The 23,684-nt window shown below is 41.6% G+C and overlaps 1 protein-coding gene across 7 annotated transcripts in view; it reads right to left on the bottom strand.

Moving 5' to 3' along the window:
- Positions 1 to 340: 340 nt before the first annotated feature.
- The window catches only part of LOC124145526 (cyclic nucleotide-gated cation channel alpha-3-like), a 73,632-nt gene continuing 50,288 nt past the window's right edge, over positions 341 to 23,684 (bottom strand). For all 7 annotated transcript variants that reach the window (XM_046515346.2, XM_046515313.2, XM_046515325.2 and 4 more), the window contains 15 exons: positions 21,723 to 21,822; positions 19,626 to 19,690; positions 18,300 to 18,378; positions 16,725 to 16,843; positions 16,474 to 16,566; positions 12,664 to 12,760; positions 11,953 to 12,061; positions 11,380 to 11,417; positions 10,984 to 11,093; positions 9,700 to 9,769; positions 7,372 to 7,427; positions 6,688 to 6,824; positions 4,438 to 4,496; positions 3,961 to 3,993; positions 341 to 2,666 (listed from right to left, as the gene is read on the bottom strand). In XM_046515346.2, coding sequence (XP_046371302.2) covers positions 1,995 to 2,666; positions 3,961 to 3,993; positions 4,438 to 4,496; positions 6,688 to 6,824; positions 7,372 to 7,427; positions 9,700 to 9,769; positions 10,984 to 11,093; positions 11,380 to 11,417; positions 11,953 to 12,061; positions 12,664 to 12,760; positions 16,474 to 16,566; positions 16,725 to 16,843; positions 18,300 to 18,378; positions 19,626 to 19,690; positions 21,723 to 21,822 — 1,837 coding nt within the window. In that variant the 3' untranslated portion in view covers positions 341 to 1,994. The remainder of the gene's footprint in view (positions 2,667 to 3,960; positions 3,994 to 4,437; positions 4,497 to 6,687; positions 6,825 to 7,371; positions 7,428 to 9,699; positions 9,770 to 10,983; positions 11,094 to 11,379; positions 11,418 to 11,952; positions 12,062 to 12,663; positions 12,761 to 16,473; positions 16,567 to 16,724; positions 16,844 to 18,299; positions 18,379 to 19,625; positions 19,691 to 21,722; positions 21,823 to 23,684) is intronic.

The raw sequence follows: 23,684 nt of genomic DNA, 5'->3' as shown, positions 1-23,684 counted from the left end.
AACGAGTCCGTGTCGGCAGTGTTGCATGTCTTATAAAAAAAAAAGGTTTGTTGTTTTAACGTCGCATTCGGTAATATCCCAGTTATATGACGGCGATCTGTAAATAACTGAGTCTGGACCAGACAATCCAGTGATGGACATGATGCGCATCGATCTACGCAATATGGATACGATGACGTGCATCAACCAAGCCAGCGAGTCTGGCCACCCGATCCATTTGGTCGCCTCTTACGACAAGCACAGTCGCCCTTTACGGCAAGCATGAGTTGCTGAAGACCTATTTAACCCCGGATCTTCACGGATCGAAAATGCATATCAACAGAAAAACAGTACTTCAGAATAGAACATAATGTGTAATTGAACGTTCTGAGATCGACAAACATATATAATACAATGTGTACAAAACAAACAAGCGATTCTCGAGTAATTGTGTATAGAAGTTAAAAATGCCATACAGTAATCCTTCTGTATTAATACTTGTAGACCTGTTTCATAAAGTCCCTCCCCCTTTTTGGTTATACGAGGGTTGATTGATAAGTTCCGCCCCTTGCATGGAAGGAATTGCACGTTCCTCAGGTTTGTCCATTTCCTAAAGGTCACGGAGCCCTGCTTATTTCACCGACTTGTCACAGAGAAACAATTTACTTATTTGACTCAAGTAACTTTATGTGGCTATACCTCCAAGACGTCATGTCCACAACAAAATATTTCACTTTTACGTAATTCCCTCTGTATGAGATTCAGAACTTTTCAATCATCTCCGTACCCTGCGACACGGACATGTTACTTAGGTTTATGCTTGACTAGCTTCAGTCAGCACCGACCAACTTCCCACATGATTCGACATAAGCATTCATAAAAATCCTTTGTTTTATGCAAAAGGAAAACAGTTACTTCTTCTATTCCATCATGCGTATCTCTTGTCTTAGGTTATAGCTAAAGGAGAGCTATTACCAACTTCATATTTTTATTTGATACGGTAAGAGAATCCAAAGTAACACACAGGCAATAGGAAAAAGATTCAAATCTGATTTAGCATCCTTAAGAGATGGATTCTGACTTTTTGACGAAAGTGGATACATTTGTTGACCGGTGACGTCAATTTGCAGCCCCAATCTTCCAGTACTAGTCTTTCTGAATCAATTTACTATTCCTTTGAATCCATGGACTCTGTGAATATATGGACATGTCAATTTGAATGCATGGACTAGTCAAAATGAATCCACTGAGTAGTTCATATTTTTTTCAACGATCAGTCTAATCGAATCAACGGACAACTCTATATGAATTAATGGACTAGTCAATACGACAATTTATATGAAACAACGGACTAGTCTAAATTAATCAACAATGCGTCTGCTTGAATCAGCTGACAAGTCAACATGAATCCACGAAATATGCATTATGGAAAAAGAGTCTAGGACCGTATATCAAGATTATAAGAAGCGTGGAGCACGTGCCTTGTAAATCATCGTGTACATCAACATACACCGCCATCTAGTTGCCACACGTTGACACACACTCTTGTCAACAACACAATCTCGTATATCTGAAACGGATACATATCACAGTATATGCTTTGGCTTCATGACACTCATAGCGTGAATGAAATAAGTCTGCCGTTCATTATGTCAAATCACAGAATGATATTGCGTAGGAAATTTGTATAATGGCATGAAACTGGCATTCATATAATACAAACATTTGTTTGTTTGTTGTTTAACGCCGCACTCAGCAATATTCCAGCTATATGTCGACGGTCTGTAAATAATCGAGTCTGTAACAAACATTTACATCACAAACACGTTCCAATGTTCTATACAACTGTCTGACAACTTTTGAATTGATACTTCATTCTGAATAGAATATGATGGTTCATATAGACATCCAAAGTGTCATTGACCATGTCGTCTCTCAAAGTATATATCATATAATTTCAATGGATTACTCGAACACGGTGTCTGCGTGGCAAGCGGCGACGAGCGGGATGTGTATCACAAGTCGTCGATGTCGTCGATGGAACTGTTGTCGCTGTTGGAGCTGACGTCGCTCAGGATGAGTCCTGACTCCGACACCGAAAGCAACGAGGAATCTCCAAACACGGCGTCTAGTTCCTCCAGGAAGTACTGATCTATTGGAGGCGGAAGTGGCTCCTGATTGGCTGGATGGCTAAGAGAACTACTTCCGTTTGAGTTATTCTCCCGTGCGCATGTGTGAAAGTTTCCATTTTTAACAGAGTCGGTATTGCACTCATGGAGATGCGCTTCTGCTGACAGCAGGTCCATTGAGTGAGACTGAGACGAACTTGATGAGACACTATCTTGGTTCAAGAGACATCTGTGGTATCCGTCTCCGAAAGAAGTTCCCCTTGAAGCCCTTCGGCCGAGGTAAAGAATGTCTTGTGATCCTCGAGTTTTCAAGGGGGACATAACTCCGTTATTGCACTCCCGGACGTCGTGCAAGCACTGACACGTGAATTCCTGACCCCGGCTCGCGTAGGAGTCATCGCTCTGAGTACTGTCCTGTCGTGTGACGTGATCCCGGACGGAGACTGGTAAGCTAGAACTTCGACGGATGCGCAAGACGGTTTCCAGTTCCGTCACCCGTCTTGTGGCTTTCTTTAAACATTTGTCTTTTTGACGAAGCCTCCTCTGATATTCCTCACACTGCAAAAAAAATGACTCTAGATAAAAACAAGTTTAAAACATTAGCGATATAACACCTTATTCACTTCTAATCGTCAGACGTCAATATGCAATTGGATACACTCTTGGGGTTGCAGTTATTAGTTAGTCCTTTAGTCCTTTATATATATTACGTTCAATATCAACCCGTGATGATCCGCGTTAGAGTAGTTCTTATGTAAACCATACTTGACGTAAAAGGCGACTATGTTTGTCGTAAGAGCTAGGCGACTAACGGGATCGGATGGTCAGGGTCGCTGACACTTGGTTGAAGCATGTCATCAGATCCCAATTGTGTGAATCGATGCTCATGATGTCAATCACTGGGTAATCTGGTCCAGACTCGTTTATTTACCTACTGCCGTCATATAGCTGGAATATTGCTGAGTGCGGCGTTAAACAACAAACAAACAATTTAACATTCAATATCAGTGACCAGAATACTGAGAGCCCACTATTTTCTGTTGTTTTGATTTTCATTATCGGTTGCCTGAGTGTGGGCAGCCATGAGTTCACTCAGCTTTGTAATTCCCTAAATGTCGACACTGCTTCCACTATCAGTGGTTGGTTTTTCGACACTCTGGCCATGAACGCTCTGAGACATGGCAGGTTGCGTGTCGTCACGCCCCAGTGCTTATGTTGATTGGTCACTACAGATTGTTTGCATGTAGGGTACCATTCGTGACCAACTCGTGTTATTCCGGGACAAGCCGAATAGCGACTCGTGTCCTCTCGTGGCCTTTTTGGCAACCGGTTTCCGTCTTAGCGCAAACGGGCATACCTAAAACAATTGTCAACTCGTTGCGCAATGGTTCACATATATTTCCCCATATATCATTTATATTTCAGATGCAATTAAAAGCACATCAGGACTCGTGGGTCGTGGGTCTCACCCAAAGTGTTCACGTCAAAGATCTGCATTACTTCGGGTTTTTCCCACATCAGGTCGACACGCCGTGGTATAACTGAAATACTGTTCAAACCGGCGTTAAAACAAACTCGTTCAGGACGGTACTGATCGTATGAACAGCTTCGGCCTTAAACGTTCCCGTGACCCCTCTGCATGGTTAGCAATACCTATCCGCGTTTATACTGATAATTATTTCAACTTAAGTCTACCAAAGATGAGGAATGTTAATTACTACACTAATTATAGAACGTTAATGAGTCTGCCAAAGGAAATTGGACCAACAGCCGACGACCATCTTCTGACATTTCCATCATCAACCAATTTTCAATTACATTTACACCAGGTCAAATACACGAAGAGGTTCACCTGGCATTTCGCCTTACTGTTGCACTGCGAAACCTGAAACACAAAGCACAGCTCGGATCACATCAATTTTAGTGTTTAAATGTTTTTATATTCTATCAAACTTTAGATACATTGCACTCATCATTTCATTCATTCATGCTCTGTGTGTACATACTTTTTCTGTTTTGTACATTTTTGTTCTTTGTACTATAATATATGAAAATAAAGCTTCTTGCGTCTGTATCTTGTGCATCTGTTATGAAATTGCACGACCTTGAATGGCCCTTCGACCAATATTTTGTTTTATCTTGGGATCTAATATTTCCCTAAAGATATTTGTTTTGGTCATTCCATTGATTATTCACGAAGGCTGTGAGTTCTGTAATATTGGACATGATCAAAGACAGTATAATTATGTGTGTGTTTTGAAGAAGTGAGCATAATCCTCCAAAATCCTTTTTGGCACATGAGGAAGAATAAGGAGGGACAGATATTTACCTGTGTGAGAACCGTCTTCATATCGCCGATGACTTTGTGCAGCTCGCTCATTTCTTGACCTGCGCAGTTAACGGTTGATTAGGATAAGGAAAACGATATTACATCAATACATTAGGCCATTTATCCTTATAGTATTAGTTGTAGACACAGAGGAGCGTTGCTTTCACTAATGCTGACCTATGCTTAAAGTTTCAGTAGGGAAACAAACATGTTTGTCCTAAACCTTTCATATTTTTTCACATTTATGGAATTGTGTATCGGCCTATAGGTAATAAATACACCCCCTGAAGAAACCGTTTTCGCCAGATGCCAACTGGCTTATACTAGCAACTGCACTTTGGCCGTCTGTAACGTCAGTAATATTTGATGTGGCGGCGAGGTAGCGCAGTGGCTATACTTTGGCTCGTCACGCCGGAGACCCGGGTTTGATTCCCCCCTGGGTACACTGGGTGATGCCAATTCATGTTGTCCGACGTCGTGACATGGCTTGCTTCAAGCGCTGTAAATACTACGCATCCATTCACTCACAGTAACCCATGGTAACCAATCAATCACACATCCACCCCCTTCCCTTCGTAATGGAAATATTCTTTACGAACTAACAGGAGTGATTTCGCCGTATTATTGAAGATATTCACAGCAAATGTCCTTGTAATAATCTGAAAAAAGTCTACACCCATGTTTGATGGTGGCTAAACATGAAACATAAAGAAATTGTTATTTGATGGCGATGTATATGATATTGGAATTGGTTGTGTTTTGACCCTTATGTTTGCGGTGTTTCGGCGGCTCGTTTCGGTCTCGTAACGTTTTGCTAACGTTTGTAATTTGTGGGTCAAACCTAATTTTTAAGACTATACATGTACTTTCTTTCCCCCGGCAGTTTATTTTAGTGCACCAACAGGACATACACAACTGATAAACTACACATGCTTGGCGGGATATTATAAATTTTAATGAGGAAGGAGAGTTCAGCGTGACTGTCCATTTCCACTTTTATGGAATCCATTAGCACAAGGATCCTTGCACTGTCAAGGGGCGCAACTCTGCAGAGTGAATTGCTGCGCCTCAGACCACTTGGCAATCTGTACCTCCCTGATGTTAAGCTAGGGATTCCAATTGGAAGAGGCATGGTCGCGATCGTTACTTAATGTATGTTTAATGTTCGTTGAAAGTTGTAGGGCGGCTTGTATCGATGTACGACACTAGTTGCGATCGATCTGATGTTTAAAGGCGCCAGCTGGCTAGTGCATGTGCCGCTTTGGTCGCCATATGTCGCCTACAATCGCAAATGCCAACGAAATGAATAGAACTAGTATATACTTAAACATAGGTGTGAAAAACCAGACATCAGGCCCCTGTTTAGGTGTTCAGTAGAAGGCGGGGCAATGCGCTCAGTTTACAACCTGTCCAGAAAGGCAAGAATCCAACATGTGGACCTCTGTGTAGATATTAGTCTGATGTACAAGGTCTTTTGCGTCACATTCCAGACAGATTTCCAATCGATTGCCCTTTTTCTGTTTTCATATTTCTAAGATGCCCCCTCCTGGTTAAGATACTTTCCACTGCATTTATCAACTGTGTGACTGATTGTTGAGGGTGGTGTAAAAACCAGATTCACTTATTCACACATACACTCCAGTGTCTTCGCCTGGTCGATAAGAGCATCGCATCTAGCATCTCGAAACACCAGTTGACTCGAATATTGACCCATCTGGGTAACCCAAGGTCCTACATGCTTATAAAGCATCTATCTCGAAGTGAGTGAATAGGGAGTTTCAGTTTTAGTGTTATTCCAGCCATGTGACGGGGGGACTAGAGGGTACACGAATTGGGTTTCACACACTACCACTGTGAGGAATCTAACCTGGGCCCACTTGCACAAAGCGATCTTAGCGCTAAGACTATTGTAAGCCTATGCTAAAGTATGGGAGTTACGACCATCTTAGCGCTAAGATCGCTTTGTGCAAGTGGGCCCTGGACCGTCGCTGTGATGAACCACTGCTTTGACCACCTGGCTGTACCACAACCTCTCTGTCTCGAAACTATGGTTTACTCGAATATTGTTTTATCAAATTACGGTGTTAATAACTGCATCATACATGCTAAAACAAACTCCCAGTAAAACCACGACACCAACTGCAATTGCATTTTAACTATACCAATCCTTATTCCTTTACCACAATTATCTGTTGGCTCAAAGCTCATCTCAGGTATCTCATACTTGTTTAGAGTAATGATCATATATACCTCGTGCAGATATGAGCTTAGCAAACCCTTCTTGTCTCATGACGTCAGCAAATATGTCACGTGCTCGCCTCTTGGGGGTGGTGTTTGCCCTGCGGGTGCCAGCGTCCGACTTCTGCACCCCTTTTGTCTGCATCATCCTGGGGAATAACAGCTGAGCATACATCCCGACACACTGATGCAACACATCAATACACAAAGCCCACTGTGACTCTACGGAAATAATTAACTTGAGATTAAATACTGTAGCGCCCAGAGCACCGTTCCACAAAGCGATCTTAGCGCTACGACTGTCGTAAGTCAGTGTTAAAGAATGGGAGTTACGATCGACTTAGCGCTAAGATCACTTTGTGGAAAGGGGCCCAGGTCAGGATTGGAAAAAGAGTTATTCAGGCAGGCTAAAGCGGGGTAATTTTAACGGCTCTTCATATTTCATTCCTATGATAAATCGTACCATGTGTGTGTCATACCTGCACATTACACACTGTGCTATCAATACCGCATATTGAAGAGATACAAAACCATTTATCATTGGCTTACTGCATAACATATTTCTTGGTTTAGAAACACTTACTAGCACAACGAACCTTAACATGACATCCGGCAACATCTGAATCACTTGAAAGCGATTGGTCCTCAAGGCAAGTGGCACTTAAAGACTTGTCTAGTCAGGACAAAGGTACTTACCGTTCCTTCGCCTGGGCCTCCAGTATTTCCTTTGCGTTTGGGTACTCCACAAGGGCCTAGGAGAATCAGCATGTGTATAAGTAGCATGTTTGTTTGTTTGTTCATTTGTTGGTTGACGCAACACTCAGCAATATTCCAGCTATATGACTGTGTCCTGTAAATACTCGAGTTTGGACCAGACAATCCAGTGATTCACACTATGAAATAGGATCCACAGAGCCGGGTTACATTGACATGCAATCAACCATGTCAACGAGCCTGACTACCCGATCCATTTGGTCGCCTCTTACGATATGCATAGGATGTATTCTAACCCGGAATCCCCAAATACATGTCATACGATATGATGTCATACCAGTATCTGTCTGGTCAGACGTAGCCGGGTAGTTATACCTGTTACTTCCGGTGATGTCATGACTCATTTGACTGAAGTTGGAGTCTGAATCAGTTACACGTTATTGCCTAGGCAACATAATAAATACAAATACTTTCACCAACAAAGTATCACTAAAACCTTGATGTTGGTAGGAACACCTACACAAGCAGAAACGCAAGCAAGAACGCAAGCACACACGGTCAAGATATACATGTGTCCATCAGCGCTACAACGTGTAATTTTAACGAACGAAGTGATAAACGTTTTTGCAGTTAAATGTATACTTCATAATTACTACACTGACCATTCATTACTAAAAATACAAAACCCATCCCCAGATCATCTGATATGTTTGTTTGTTGTTTAACTCCACACCCATAGTGCAGCTATATGACGGTGGTCTGTAAATAATCTAGTCTGGACCAGACACTACAGTGATTGACATCATGAGCATCGATCTACACAATTGGGATACGATGACATGCATCGATCAACCAAGAGAGCGAGCCTGACCACCGATCCGGTCTGTCACCTCTTACCACCAACAGGGGCGGTCGGGTAGCCTGGTGGTTACAGCGTTGCTCGTCACGCCGAAGACCCGGGTTCGATTCCCGACATGGGTACAATGTGTGAAGCCCATTTCTTGTGTTCCCCGCCGTGATATTGCTGGAATATTGCTAAAAGCGGCGTAAAACCATACTCACTCACTCACTCACTCACTCACTCACTCACTACAACACAAGTCTGGCTGAAAGATAAGCCAAGGAGAGGTGTTGGAAGGAATGGATGGATCCACTGAGTTCAAGTACCAAACTCCATGCTGTGCTACGAAACGGAATAGTGACATATGTTGGTTTGTTGTTTAACGCCGCACTCAGCAATATTCCAGCTATATGACGGCGGTCTGTAAATAATCGAGTCTGGACCAGGCAATCCAGTGATTGACATCATGAACATCGATCCTGACAGGGGCTACTGAAGACCAGTTCTTACCCAGATCGTATCTGTTAAATAGGCTACTGTGGTTTTTAGGTCAAGGAATATGAACAAGAATTGTGCTTGGTAGTCCCACTAACCGAGATAGGTGCTAGGCTCATGCGTTAACAACGCAGTCAATATCTCAAAGCCAGCTGTCGCTCAGAGAGTGAAACTGTCTGTCGCTGGGTTATAGATTCTTGCAATCAAATATCCGTCAGTGACAGCGACGGGATTGTACTAATTTTCCAGAAACACAACGCAACACAATGACAGTCCTGGTTTAACGAACATATCAGGATATATCAGGACATATCTTTAAGGTTAAATCATTACCTTGTGTAAAACTGTACTCATCCTTATCCCAATTAATTGATCTACTACATTGTGCTATTGTCATACTGAAGTGAGTGAGTGAGTTTGGATTTACCAAAAAAGGTTTTTTATATATTTGATTCACATTGGGATCGAACCCCGATCTTCGGCGTGACGAGCTAACGCTTTAACTATTTGGCTAAACAACCTCCATTTGTCCTTCTTTGAAAGACATTATAACCCCAGATACTAGTATAACTATACTCATATGTTAATGATAACTATAAAAAAATAGAGAGATCAATTATTGCGAGTATTTTCTATAGAACCCACTGACATATGTAGAAGAGAAAGAGCTCTTGCTAATTCAAAATTTATCACCTTATAAATTTTTCATAATATGGAAATGTGACATTGAATATTCCACACTATTTGGTTTTAAACAGCCCTTCTCCCAAAGGAATATGACGCCTTGAGTTACAGCAGTAGCACTGATACATCTGTAAAACCTCAAGTCAATCAAAAATGAAATCAAGCATTTTATGCTTCCAAGTAATGTCAAGGTTGAATTCAACAACATCATGGCACAATAACACCGCCGGTGTGTCTATTGTAAAATGTTCCTTATTTATTCGTTTTGTATAAACAGTTTTGTGACTCACCGAAAGGAGATCTCGACGGGACAAACACAGTAGCTCTGAGTAGCCGATAGCCCGTACGTCCGCTGTACGTCTGATAAACATATAGGCATGAATGTACACAAGCCATTCAAATACGATCTCGAACATGTTTTTTTTGCGGAATTGGACTGTATAATTCCAGAACAGAACGTATGGCTCTTTAAACGGAGAAAAAGGAGATTTATAGCATTAATAAGTCCATGGCAGATACCATCGGTTTGTTACTTAATGCTCTAATGTTGTGTGATAAATAGAACCGTGTCGTTGCTTGCTCCTGGTTTTATAGTGTACATGACCTTAGATTACATTGTCTTTTTGCATGCAACGAGGGATTAAAATTGTTCGCGCTTGTAACGGGGAACCTAATAATGATCGTAGCTGATCATTTGAAATATTGGAGTGCAGGATGAGGTATGCGTGTAGGCTGCAAGAGGAATCTCGGAGGACTTCGTTGTTGTGTAGGCTGCAAGTGGAATGTTGAAGGACTTTGGTGTAGTGTAGGCTGCAAGAGGAATGTCGGAGGACTTCGTTGTTGTGTAGGCTGCAAGTGGAATGTTGAAGGACTTTGGTGTGGTGTAGGCTGCAAGAGGAATGTTGAAGGACTTTGGTGTAGTGTAGGCTGCAAGTGGAATGTTGAAGGACTTTGGTGTAGTGTAGGCTGCAAGTGGAATGTTGAAGGACTTTGGTGTAGTGTAGGCTGCAAGTGGAATGTTGAAGGACTTTGGTGTAGTGTAGGCTGCAAGTGGAATGTTGAAGGACTTTGGTGTAGTGTAGGCTGCAAGTGGAATGTTGAAGGACTTTGGTGTAGTGTAGGCTGCAAGTGGAATGTTGAAGGACTTTGGTGTAGTGTAGGCTGCAAGAGGAATGTTGAAGGACTTTGGTGTGGTGTAGGCTGCAAGTGGAATGTTGAAGGACGTTGGTGTAGTGTGGGCTGCAAGAGGAATGTTGAAGGACTTTGGTGTGGTGTCGACTGCAAGTGGAATGTTGAAGGACTTTGGTGTAGTGTAGGCTGCAAGTGGAATGTTGAAGGACGTTGGTGTGGTGTAGGCTGCAAGTGGAATGTTGAAGGTCTTTAGTGTGGTGTAGGCTGCAAGAGGAAGGACGTTGAATTTGATGTAATCTGCAGGTTGAATGTTGAAGTACTTTAAACTGCCTGTGGAATTTTGGACTTCTTTGAGACAACGCAAGGTTGAATGATGAAGCGCTTCAGTTTCAATTTTGATCACATTACATTCAACTGAACAGTACACTTTGGTAATATCTCACCTGTTCTGGCCGTCGTCCAACTTGAGGAGGCTGATCTCCCCGAAGTAGTTCCCCGGGGTGAGGATGGCCACCTGAGTCCTCTGGCCCGCCACGGCGCTAGGGACCAGGATCTGGCACAGACAGTCAGTCGATCAGTCAGTGCAAAGTATACACCTACCCACACTTACCATGAACAAGGACACAAAGGACCAACACAAGCACACAAAGGACTAACGCAAGGACATATTCAGGCAATATCGCAGTACACGGGCCTCTACATGGGGCTTGTAACCTTGTCATCTCTATTATCAAAATATTACTTAGAATATGTAAATTATATGTATATAAATTTATGTTGTACGGAAAGCCTTTTTATATAATATAATGGAGTCACGTAGTTCATTTGTACATACGTACCTCTACCCTTCCATGGTTCAGAATGTACATTTCACGACCTGAAAATAAAATAAAATGAGTGTTTTCCTTTGCAAGACTAATATGTTCATCAGCCAGAAACATCTCGGAGGATGAGCCCCTCATTCAGGAGATGTATCATGCTGTTTGACTTTCTCGTCGTTCTATCACGAATACATGTCTATCTGAGACCCACCCGGCAATCTATCAATGCTCTAGCTATAGGCTTCTATATGGCAAGCCTTTGGACCTCGGATCTCCTCATATTAATGGACTAGACAACAGACACAGTCCTCTCTGTTTTAGAGACGTGTGCATCTCTCAAGGGTCCAAGGGTCCAAGGGTCCAAGGGTCCAAGGGTTCAAGGGTTCAAGGGTCCAACCTTATTCGTCAAATACACCCCTTGTCTATGCATCTCTCAGGGCGCTTACAGCTACACGTCAAAGCAGAGTTCCAAAAGGACGGCTATGTGTGCACGACAGTGTGTAAAACTATGTACCTTTCTTTCAAGGCTCTACCCCTTACACACCAAGCAGTAGCCCCCAAAGGGGTGACTGTGAGTCTGTAATGCTGTACCTATCTCTCCAATGCGGCAGATGTAGTCCCCCGGAGAGTAGATCTGTGGCCGCAGTTTCAGCACCAGCTCCCTCAACAGTCCTTCCTCGCACTCCTCGAAAATCTTCACCTGGACAGCAATTCTTGATCTTGTATATAGTTGTATGATATGGTCAAATTTAACAGTAATATTGTCAAGTGCACTCCACCTTGTTTTGAAATTTAATTATTATTTTATGCAGAAGTAATAAACAAATGTAAGATGACTGTGCATTATGAATGACTTCGTTACTTCTGGAGGCCACGGGTGGTCCAGTGGTCTAAGGTGTCGCCATTATCTGACCTGGGTTCCGACCCTTATGCTGTCTAAAATTCTAATATCACTTGTACGAATATCAGATTCGCTGTCATTTTGGTTATTACCGAGGGCTTGTTTCCAAGTCATTAACGTCTAAAACTTGGATAACTTCAGACTTTACTCAGGATTCGATATTCCTAAGTTCGAATCCCAAATTCTTCCTAATTGTGATCCTTCGTATAACGACAATGTCAGAGGTTGAAGGTTATACCATATTGTCTTCGGTCGCGTCTCTTCGGACCTTCCTTCCAAAATTCAACCAAGAGGTCGTGATGTAACGGAAATATTGTTCAAAGCGGCATGAAACTCAACTAACTCACTCACTCAGTTACGATGAGTGGCCATGGAGTTGTCATTTGCACATCTTGTATTACCTTCTTTAGTGTCTCCAGATGCACATGGATGGCGATCTCTGTCCGCAGTCTCTCTGGCAGAAGTTGCAACACACTGGGCTCGTCTATAGCCTTGGTCCTACCAAACACAGATACACAGGTGTATACACTAAACTAGCATCCCAATGTTCACCTATAGCCTTGGTCCTACCAAACACAAATACACAGGTGTATACACTAAACTAGCATCACAATGTTCATCAAGCTATAGCCTTGGTCCTACCAAACACAGATACACAGGTGTATACACTAAACTAGCATCACAATGTTCACCTGTACAATAGGTCCTACCAAACACAGATACACGGGTGTATACACTAAACTAGCATCACAATGTTCACCTATAGCCTTGGTCCTACCAAACACAAATACACAGGTGTATACACTAAACTAGCATCACAATGTTCACCTATGGCCTTGCTCCTACCAAACACAGATACACGGGTGTATACACAAAACTAGCATCACAATGTTCACCTATAGCCTTGCTCCTACCAAACACAGATACACAGGTGTATACACTAAACTAGCATCACAGTGTTCACCTGTACCCTAGGTCCTACCAAACACAGATACACGGGTGTATACACTAAACTAGCATCACAATGTTCACCTGTACCCTAGGTCCTACCAAACACAGATACACGGGTGTATACACTAACTACATCACAATGTTCACCTATAGCCTTGCTCCTACCAAACACAGATACACGGGTGTATACACTAAACTAGCATCACAACGTTCGCCTGTACCCTAGCTCCTACCAAACACAGATACACGGGTGTATACACTAAACTAGCATCACAATGTTCACCTGTACCCTAGGTCCTACCAAACACAGATACACAGGTGTATACACTAAACTAGCATCACAATGTTCGCCTGTATCCTAGGTCCTACCAAACACAGATACACGGGTGTATACACTAAACTAGCATCACAATGTTCACCTGTACCCTAGGTCCTACCAAACACAGATGCACAGGTGTATACACAAAACTAGCATCACAATGATCACCTGTACCCTAGGTCCTACCAAACACAGATGCACAGGTGTATACACTAAACTAGCATCACAATGTTCGCCTGTAGCCTTGGTCCTACCAAACACAGATACACGGGTGTATACACTAAACTAGCATCACAATGTTCACCTGTACCCTAGGTCCTACCAAACACAGATACACAGGTGTATACACTTAACTAGCACCACAATGTTCGCCTGTACCCTAGGTCCTACCAAACACAGATGCACAGGTGTATACACAAAACTAGCATCACAATGTTCGCCTGTACCCTAGGTCCTACCAAACACAGATACACAGGTGTATACACTAAACTAGCATCACAATGTTCGCCTGTACCCTAGGTCCTACCAAACACAGATACACGGGTGTATACACTAAACTAGCATCACAATGTTCACCTGTACCCTAGGTCCTACCAAACACAGATGCACAGGTGTATACACAAAACTAGCATCACAATGATCACCTGTACCCTAGGTCCTACCAAACACAGATGCACAGGTGTATACACTAAACTAGCATCACAGTGTTCGCCTGTAGCCTTGGTCCTAGCAAACACAGATATACATGTATATCCACCTGAACAGAACCACATTCTTAGACCTGGTCTATGGTGAACAAGTCGTCGCGAAAATATAGCGTTGTCAGATTACAACAGCGTTAATCTCCACCCGCTGATTCCATTCACACATCACTACAACTATCAGAAGTTACAGCTATATGAAGTGCCCTATGACTTTCAATATTCATCTGTCAAAAACATATGGGCTTCATTTGATTTGTTAAGGCTTTGGGATCAAGTTTGGCCGCCCCAGTAGAAATACGCTTCCAGGAAACTACTGATCGCCCCAGTGCCATATGTTCTTGTTTCATCCTTTCAAAGAAACATTACAATACAATATCTATACCGCTGTCTCGTGTACAACACAACAGTCAAACCTCAGAACAAGCAGTCATATTTATTGTCTAAATCTGAACAACCAGTTTTATTAAATCATCATGTCCTCGAAATGTGTGATATGATCGTCGCTAGACGCCATATATATAACTGATAAACTTCTCTACTCCATATTGCTGACAGATAGAAGCATCACCTTTCATCACCTACTGACACACGGTGCGTTACGGAGGACACAGGAGAGCGGGCTATCACCAAGCCGTCACCAAGTTCACCGTGAAGATAACGGAACCATTGTGATTATGAAATTAAGCCAACTTTGCGGAAATAATAATTGACTCAAACCGTAACCGATACAGCATCGAAACATACATAATTTACACAGGGCTTCCGATTTATTGTTCAAATGTGGTCGTAGAAAAGTAGGAAGATGGATTAATCTGACTCGGCTGGCGTTTGCTGCTGGCAGTGTGCTTTGTTACTTCCGCACGATGTACTGTTCTATACCGCTGTTATGTCTGTAAAAATGCACAATCCTTGTGTATTTATTCTTGGACCTGATTCCTCCTTGGGAATAATCGATATTATTTGACTATAAAAACACACAACATACTAACTAGAAGTAAAGTGCCCTCCTAAAAATGCTATTACTGAGTAATTTCTGCTTTATAATCTTTGCTCCCATATAACATGCCATTATCCCTCGTTTGTCGATCGTCAACGTGTGGCTGTGGTCGCATACACGTTCTAAAAATTGGGAAGAGAAAATTACGTGATCCTTAAAAGAACCAGCTTCAGTGGCCATTCCGGTAGTTCAGTTTTGATTTCTTACATTGCACTTTTAGCACGACCTCTCTGCAATTTGGTATAGGGATTAAATTGACCATATGGGGTTTCATGCAGTAAGGATCCTGGGGAATTCCTAGAGTTGAACTCGAACCCCGTTTTTTAAGTGGAACCTGTATTGTTTGTTCTTCAAACTCAAAACATATCAAACAACAGACCCTTTGTTCTGGAACAGCTGCAAGAAATCTATAGCGTACGCATGGCTCATCCCCGGGGTCGTACCAGATACATACAGTGTCGGTCGTACCGCCTGGCGCTACTGATATCCTTCATCATTGTAACCATGCTCCAGACTTTAGCGTGCACGTCGACTTTAGGGGCAGTAAGGTAGCTCAGTGATAGACGCGATCGCTTGTCCCGACGAAGGCAGGGTTTCTATTCTCCATATGGGTACAATGTATGAAGACCCTATTGCTGATATTGCTGAATATTGCTTAAGTCTCGTAACACAATGTAAAAACTCACTCAAATACTACTCTCCACGTTTGTCCAATTTTTTAATTTGATTACCTCCGATCAAACCTTCCCGAAACATGTGTCCAAACCATTGAATGTTGGGTAGCAAATAACCCAGGTTGCAATGTCGACAAATGTCAATGAATAAAATGAAAAGAATGAAGAATTAAAACACAACGTTGGTACCTTGCGTTTAATTAATAGATTATCTGACCCATATACAGCGGAAGATTTAAGGTTGGTTGGTTGGTTTGTTGTTTTACACCACACTTATCAATATTCCAGCTATATGACGGCGGTCTGTAAATAATCGAGTCTGGACCAGACAATCCAGTGATTAATATCATGAGCATCAATCCACGCATTTGGGATCGAGACATGTATCAACCAAATCAGCGAGCCTGACCACCCAATCCCGTTAGTCGCCTTTTACGACAAGCACAGTCGCCTTTTACGGCAAGCATGGGTTGCTGAAGACCTATTCTACCCCGGAATCTTCACGGGTCGGAATATCTAAGGGTTCATTTGGAATATCAATGTAGAAGCATTAGCTCAGGACCAACCTGTTCCACGTATAGTCCGCCCATTTTTTCACCCGGTCCTGAAGATGCTCGGGGACATGCCGGTGCTGCATATAGAACTTTATCTGGTCCATTCTGTTCATGGGGAGGTAAAACAAAAGTTTCATATCAGCTATATTAAAACATGATTGTTCACCTTTATCGGCCTTATCAAATCTTGTTCAACGTCATCGAATGGTATACCAGTAATATTGCATTTTAGTAATATGACTAGACACTGCTGTCCCACATACCGTGCCTGGAAATCCTGTCTTGCAGCGTGGATGTTGCTGATGACGTCACCGACGTTCCCAACAACGGCGGCGAAAACGAAAACGCCGATGAGGAACGTCAAGCCAGTGAAGACATATTCCTGGTACAAGGTTGAGAAAGGCACAGTTAGTATCCGCCTAAAACAACCCAATCTTTCCCCCTTAACTCGAAGTCGAGAGAACCAAGAGCCAATGAGAGATGAGAGATGGGAGTGAAACGAAAACCTATGAGGGATGGACACGGGAGAACACACAGGGTGTAGGTTCTTGGCGAAGGGGTTACGCTTATTTGATCATTTATCCTTTGAAATCTCCTCCTACTCTGCACCCAAAGCTAATACCAAACTAAAGGCAACTTTATGGACAAGTCTCATGTATTATATTTAAATAAATTATGACCTCATTTGCAAATACAACCTCATTATACTGCGTACTCTTTAATGAATTCGTGCCTCATAACTGGTTGTATGAGTTGGATACATCAGACGAAAAGGAATTTGTATTTTCAAGAAAACATGTTTTGCCATTTCATTAAAACATTTCATTCGCCCACTTAAAATTGACTTTTTCTTTGACTTCACACCTGACAAAAAGACCCGATTCCATTTATTCTTCCCATTCAATCTGACTGTCAACGGCAACAGGTTCCTGAGAATGTGCATGCCGTTGTTTGTCTGAGACGCGAGAACCGGAAGTGATGGCGCGGTCTTCCTGACTGTCAAAGCTTGTGAAAGTATGCCCCGATGACAGGTTCGAATGTACTTTAAGGGAATCCCCTCGGGGCCCGTGTCAAGATTTTATGAATTCTTCATGTTATTTCCGGTACATAGGAACGTTTGATCCCTCCCGGCACTGTACGCCAGGAAGTACATTCTTAGAATCTGTCCCAGAAAAAGATTGTTCTTCACTGGAGAGAAACCATTTACTTTTGCAGATATTCAGTGCCCGATTTCCACACTAACACAGCTGGCTCGAATCGAGCAACTTCATACAATGCTAACAACTGCGTCACAAGGACGGAGATTATTCTTTATTCAAAAATTAATTTCCTGTTCGCTTTCCATCTCGAGTGGGATTCACGTCACAGACGGACTGAATATACACAAACATATAGCGCATTCAAAATGTTCAAGTTACCTACTTAATTATTGCTGCTAGCTAATGTTAAAGCTACTACCTCCTTTGGGACATCACCCTTGTAACAGCAGGTACTCTAACATAGTCAGTTGCAAGTGTTGACCAATATCCAACCGTTACTGTGGGTATTGAATGAAGTGAAGTTTAACGAGATAAAACAGTTTGTTTCATATTATATGAAAGGTTTCCAAAATCGGACAATTTCGTTAGGAACGCCACTCTTCATATTTACGAAGTCTCGGTAAGTCAAAGTTTCGGTAAATATCGGCCATTGTTCACGTTGTCGAATTCCGTGTGCATCTCTGATGATACGTAACCACGATTAGTTAATCCAGAATCTTATACTGCACTGTAAGGATTAAAGAGATGCAAGTTGACTGTTAATAGTAGACAATCATAATAGACGGTATACAAACCTACCAGGTCAGTGATAGGTGAGGGTCTCTCCCCAATTGTGGTCAGTGTCATGGTTGACCAGTACGTACACCGGATGTACTTCCTGGAAACAGAGAAGGTTTTCATTGATGGTATGGACAAATGGTGGTATGTTATACCATAGGATTAAGGACAAGGTATCATAAAGGCTCTTTTCGACAGCAGGATTTGCATAATTTAAGAAATGAGCAAACTCTTAGAATTTGTTAGGATGTTTGTTTCTTTGTTGTTTAACGCCACATCCAGCAATATTCCAGCTATATGACGGCGGTCAGTAAATAATCGAGTCTGGACCAGACAATCCAGTGATTGACATCATGAGCATCGATCCGCGCAAATGGGATACGATGACATGCATCAACCAAGTCAGCGAGCCTGACCACCCGATCCCGTTAGTCGCCTTTTACGGCAAGCATTGGTTACTACCCCGGATCTTCGCGGGTCTGTCTGTAGTAGTGACTGGCCCATCAAAACCCGAGATGTGGTCAAGACAGCATATATAGTATGAACTAATGTAACTTGTTTCATAAACCCTTCCCTCTCCTTTTTAAGGCAAGCATGGGTTGCTGAAGAAGCATTTTCCTATAAATATGAACATGAACAAGGCTTTCACAGAAAAGACAGAAAAAAGCCATCTGTCAGTCACTGAACATGTCTGTCATTCTAATATTTCAATTTTTTCTGTTACTTCAAATTTGACATTTCCATTCCCTGGCCCTCTCCATCCTACCTCGTCCTTACCAGATATAGTGCCATGTTTACCCAAAGGAAACCAGAGCCTTGACATTTTTTTATATAAAAAATAGGAAGCTCTCTCATACCACCTACGGATGAATAAAACCTTCACTCAAAGCAACAAATCAAAACGTTTTGCCATGAGACCGTCAGCCCAGTGGTCTATAGACATAATGACATGTAGGTCGAAATAGATGTGTTCTGCAAGCATGGGTTTTACCAGTGCAACAACAGACACAATAATGATGGTTGTTAATTCGACAATCTGTATAACTGTGGTCGTAAAAGAAACAAAGTAGAGTCTTGATCCCAAAGGGACCCGCGTCTACGACTATTAGCAGATATACATCAAAGTGTAGGATCTACGTCGGCTGCAGAGACATGATAACCTTCAGCATCGCGGCCCTTAAATGCAGATTCTAATTCCGTCTAGGATCTCCAGCGTAGTCGGACGATGACAATTACACCAGCATGATCCGGCTACTGTTTAGGATTTCGACATTAGCATACAGAAGTAAGACTTCAAATTGTAGCAGTTCATTAAGACAAATCGATGACTATAGTGAAGGAACTGACCGTGCCAGGGCGCTGTATTCCTCGCCGTCGGGGTACACCCACTCGTTGCTGCCCAGGCCTTCATACTAGAAGAGGATCATTGGTATAAATAAGTTCTACCTTCATTCTGGACACAATAAGGATATAAATTGACAAGGATATATCATGCAGTTTCAATTATATATTACGTGCATTTTCAAGATATATCTAAAAGATTCTAGAATATATTGCCTACAGTTCCCGGGATATGTCGTACACAGATTCAATGATATATTACGTGCAGTTTCAAAGATATATGTAACAGATTCAAGAACATATTGCCTACAGTTCCCGGAATATGTCGTACACAGATTCAATGATATAGTACGTGCAGTTTTAAAGATATACGTAACAGATTCAAGAACATATTACCTACAGTTCCCGGGATATGTCGTACACAGATTCAATGATATATTACGTTCAGTTTCAAAGATATATGTGACAGATTCAAGAACATATTGCCTACAGTTCCCGGGATATGTCGTACACAAATTCAATGATATATTACGTTCTGTTTTCAAACCACAACGATTGAGTTGAAAGGATATATCGATTCACTAAAGTACCTTGTCGTACTAAATATACTAAATATGTCGTATGAAGGTCAAGATACGATAAGAGACCGTTTGGGCGCAAGGTAGCTGCACAATTAAAACATATTTAGAAATTGTAATGAAAGATATTAGATATTTTCATATGAATGAGAACTAAACTTTGCTTTTTGCAGCAATTGCTTGTTTGCGTGAAAACCCTAAGGGCATAAGTAAGGATAAAATGTGTCAAACAGGCTGATTTTAGGGGTTTTCATGAAGCGTTTTCTAACATTTAAACATCAGCAAGTATTGACCCAAGCTGCTTTTCTAGGAGATGTACATATAAAATAGTACAAACATACAGTAAAGAGAACATCTTGGGTCACAGACTTACTCATAGTTAGATCTTCAAACGTAGTCATACTTAGATTTTCATTTGAAGTTCTAAATATCTGCCTTTTTCACACATTGTACCCCAAAGTGTGTATTTGACCATGTCTGAAGTCCCAAACTTGCAAGTGTACGAGAAAAGGTTAATGGTCTGCCTAAGTTTTCGTTCAAATATTCTAGGATTTTCAAAACTTTAAAATTTGATATTTCAAGTAGGCCAGAAAAAGGCCCTATTCTATCGCCTCCTTTTCAAGATACGTCGTTGACTAATTCACCGGCATTTCTTACAGACATACTGCACGATACATACAATACAGTTTAAATATATGCATAATAGTATACAGTTTCAGTTATATGTTGTGTAGAGTTTCCAGAATATATTTTACAAAGTATTGGGAATTCAAAACAGCATAAACATACTTACTTAAACCTAAAAATCAATAATAATTGAAGCAAAGTGTTTATCATTTTAGAAAATTTCCTATAAGTTTGCATTTTGAACATACACATGCTTCTAGTAAATGATACCAGTCTTATACGTAACCGGAATCTTATGATATGGCATCAATGCCCACAACCAAAGCCACCGTAGAGTACAAATGTCGTCCCGATGGTCGGTTGGTTAAGATGAAATGATAAGCGTCTGATTAACTTAAGATAATAGAACCCTTCTTGTATGTATTCCGGATGCCAGTACTGTTAACTCAGTGTTCCTGAGACCGCCTCTAACCAGTAGCAACATCTGCAGGGCATTGACCACAGTGTTTATACCGACCAGTCCACGTCACTCACATACAAACAACGTCTCGCCCTTCATCTGCTCGTTGTACAAACAATGTCTGGGCTCCTATTTGCAGAATCTTCAAACGTAGTCCCCGCGACTAAGGATTCCGCCGTGACGCCGAATGAAGTCAACTTAAATTATCTAAAGTGACATAAACACGGAAGCACTTTGGTTTCTTTGACTTGTCGTGTATTGATCCCATCAAGATGTCTATTACAGGGTAATGAATAGGGCAGTTCTTCTAAAAGTGAAGCTTTTGTGGACAGCGGATGACATGACACATGTAAAACACCACAAAGAGACTATGAAAGAGGATTGGCGACACAGTTGCCAGTTTTCAGAAGAGAGTGAGGGATGGGAACAGTGACCTACCTCTGACGCCATATAGTAGATACATCCGATCCAATGGATGACCATCCACAGGTGGACAGAGAGCTTGAAGGCCCGGAGTAGATTGGGGTTGCTGGTGTGGCTGAAACAATGGACACGTCACAACGCTGCTAAACGAGAAGATCCGGGGTAGAATAGGTCTTCAGCAACCTATGCTTGCCGTAAAAGGCGACTATGCTGGTCGTGAGAGTCGACTAACGGGATCGGGTGGTCAGGCTCGCTGACTTGGATGATGCATGTCATCCTTTCCCAATTGCGTAGATTGATGCTCATGATATCAATTACTGGTTGGTCCATATTCGATTAATTTACAGATCGTTCTCACATAGCTGGAATATTGCTGAATGATGCGGCGTTAAACAACATTAAAAAAAACCCATCACCAAACATAACGCAACTTTGAACAATATTGCAGTTATCTCCTGACGTGTCAGCATTATGTTGGTGGAAAATCTAAATTGAAGCAGTTTGTAAGCGTTTAAGAAATGGTGAACGGATATTGTACCGATTCATCAAGGTATTCAAACCCACGATCATCAGATGGTGCACGATTACGAAAGGAAACTTTGCAGGGCGCCATTCGGTCGTCTTGCCCCCTCGCCAACCCCACCAAGTCTTACAACTTAATACTTAACACAATGATTCTTGAGTATTGAATATGGCAATTCTTCTAAAATGAACCTTATGTGGAAAGCGGAATACGGATGTCTTAAAGGATTTGCTGATGAATACACATTCAGAAGAAGGAACACTAACCTCAAAGCTGTTTACCTCTTATTCTCCGTCCTATTAGTAAATTACAACCTGCACCCAAGAACCAGTTACAATGGTATATTTACAAAATGCGACAGCATGTCCTGAAAGGTCCATTTGAAGTAGTTTGTTGTAAAGCATTACAAGCCCCTCCACAACATTCGTCAACCAACAACTGCGAGTCTTTGTACCATCTACGTTATAGTTGTTTCTACTTGAAAACAATCACTTGAGTACACACACCTGTTTTGAAACATACATAATTATATACAAAAATAGGGTAAATGTTCACTCGGTGTACATGTCATATATAATAAAATAATAAAGTCCACGTTAGGCCAACATCTTCTTTATATATAACTGATATAAAGATGTTGGACTAACGTGGACTTTATTAAAAAAAAATTAATTATATACATATATATATATAAAGTGGCGATATATATATATATATATATATATATAATACAATAATAAAGTCCACGTATATATATATATATATATATATATATATATATATATATATATATATATATATATATATGTAACTTTAGTCACCAAAGACATGACGATTCTTCAAAAGAATACATCTCGTGAGCTTTTTAGCGAATGTCGGTAGCATACGACAGTTTCGCGATTCTCCTTGTTTAGAACTACTATATATGCATCAACAAATCTCGCGGGAAATGTGTCCAGTAAGAGGGATAATGAAGTAATTGGAACCTATTTAACAAACAAGAAGAGCTCAGAGACAAATGGCTCGAACTTAAGATAAGACCTGGATTAACCTATCTCTCCTCGGGTTTTAGTGGCGTACTGTCTACACAGCGTGCCACTTCAACAGTTTCCAACGTCCTTTATCATGCTAAGTGTTTAATATGCAGCCTTTTGATTCAATTCTGCTCTTGTTGCACGATCAAATGTCAGGGCAGTTTAACGGCAAGGCCGGTGAGTGATCGAGGTTCGTATCGCAAGATGAAGCCTAACTATAGCCGGCTGTCCGATCGATGGCCGCGCTGACTGGCAGCTTACAAAGGTAATATTAGGCATCTATGTAGGTAATTACGATTCACTCGGAAACACCATCTGTTTAAGTAATACTTGTAATGCTTCTTATAGTGGCAGATAATCCGACAGGAGGCTTCGTAAATCAGACACCGATGAAATTAATTTTCCATTGGAAATCATTCT

Source organism: Haliotis rufescens, unplaced genomic scaffold (genome assembly GCF_023055435.1).
Source record: "Haliotis rufescens isolate VD_foot unplaced genomic scaffold, xgHalRufe1.0.p SCAF_3, whole genome shotgun sequence".
Lineage (NCBI taxonomy): Eukaryota > Metazoa > Mollusca > Gastropoda > Lepetellida > Haliotidae > Haliotis > Haliotis rufescens.
Note: the sequence above shows the minus strand (reverse complement) of the source record. Positions and strands in the feature narration are given on the sequence as shown.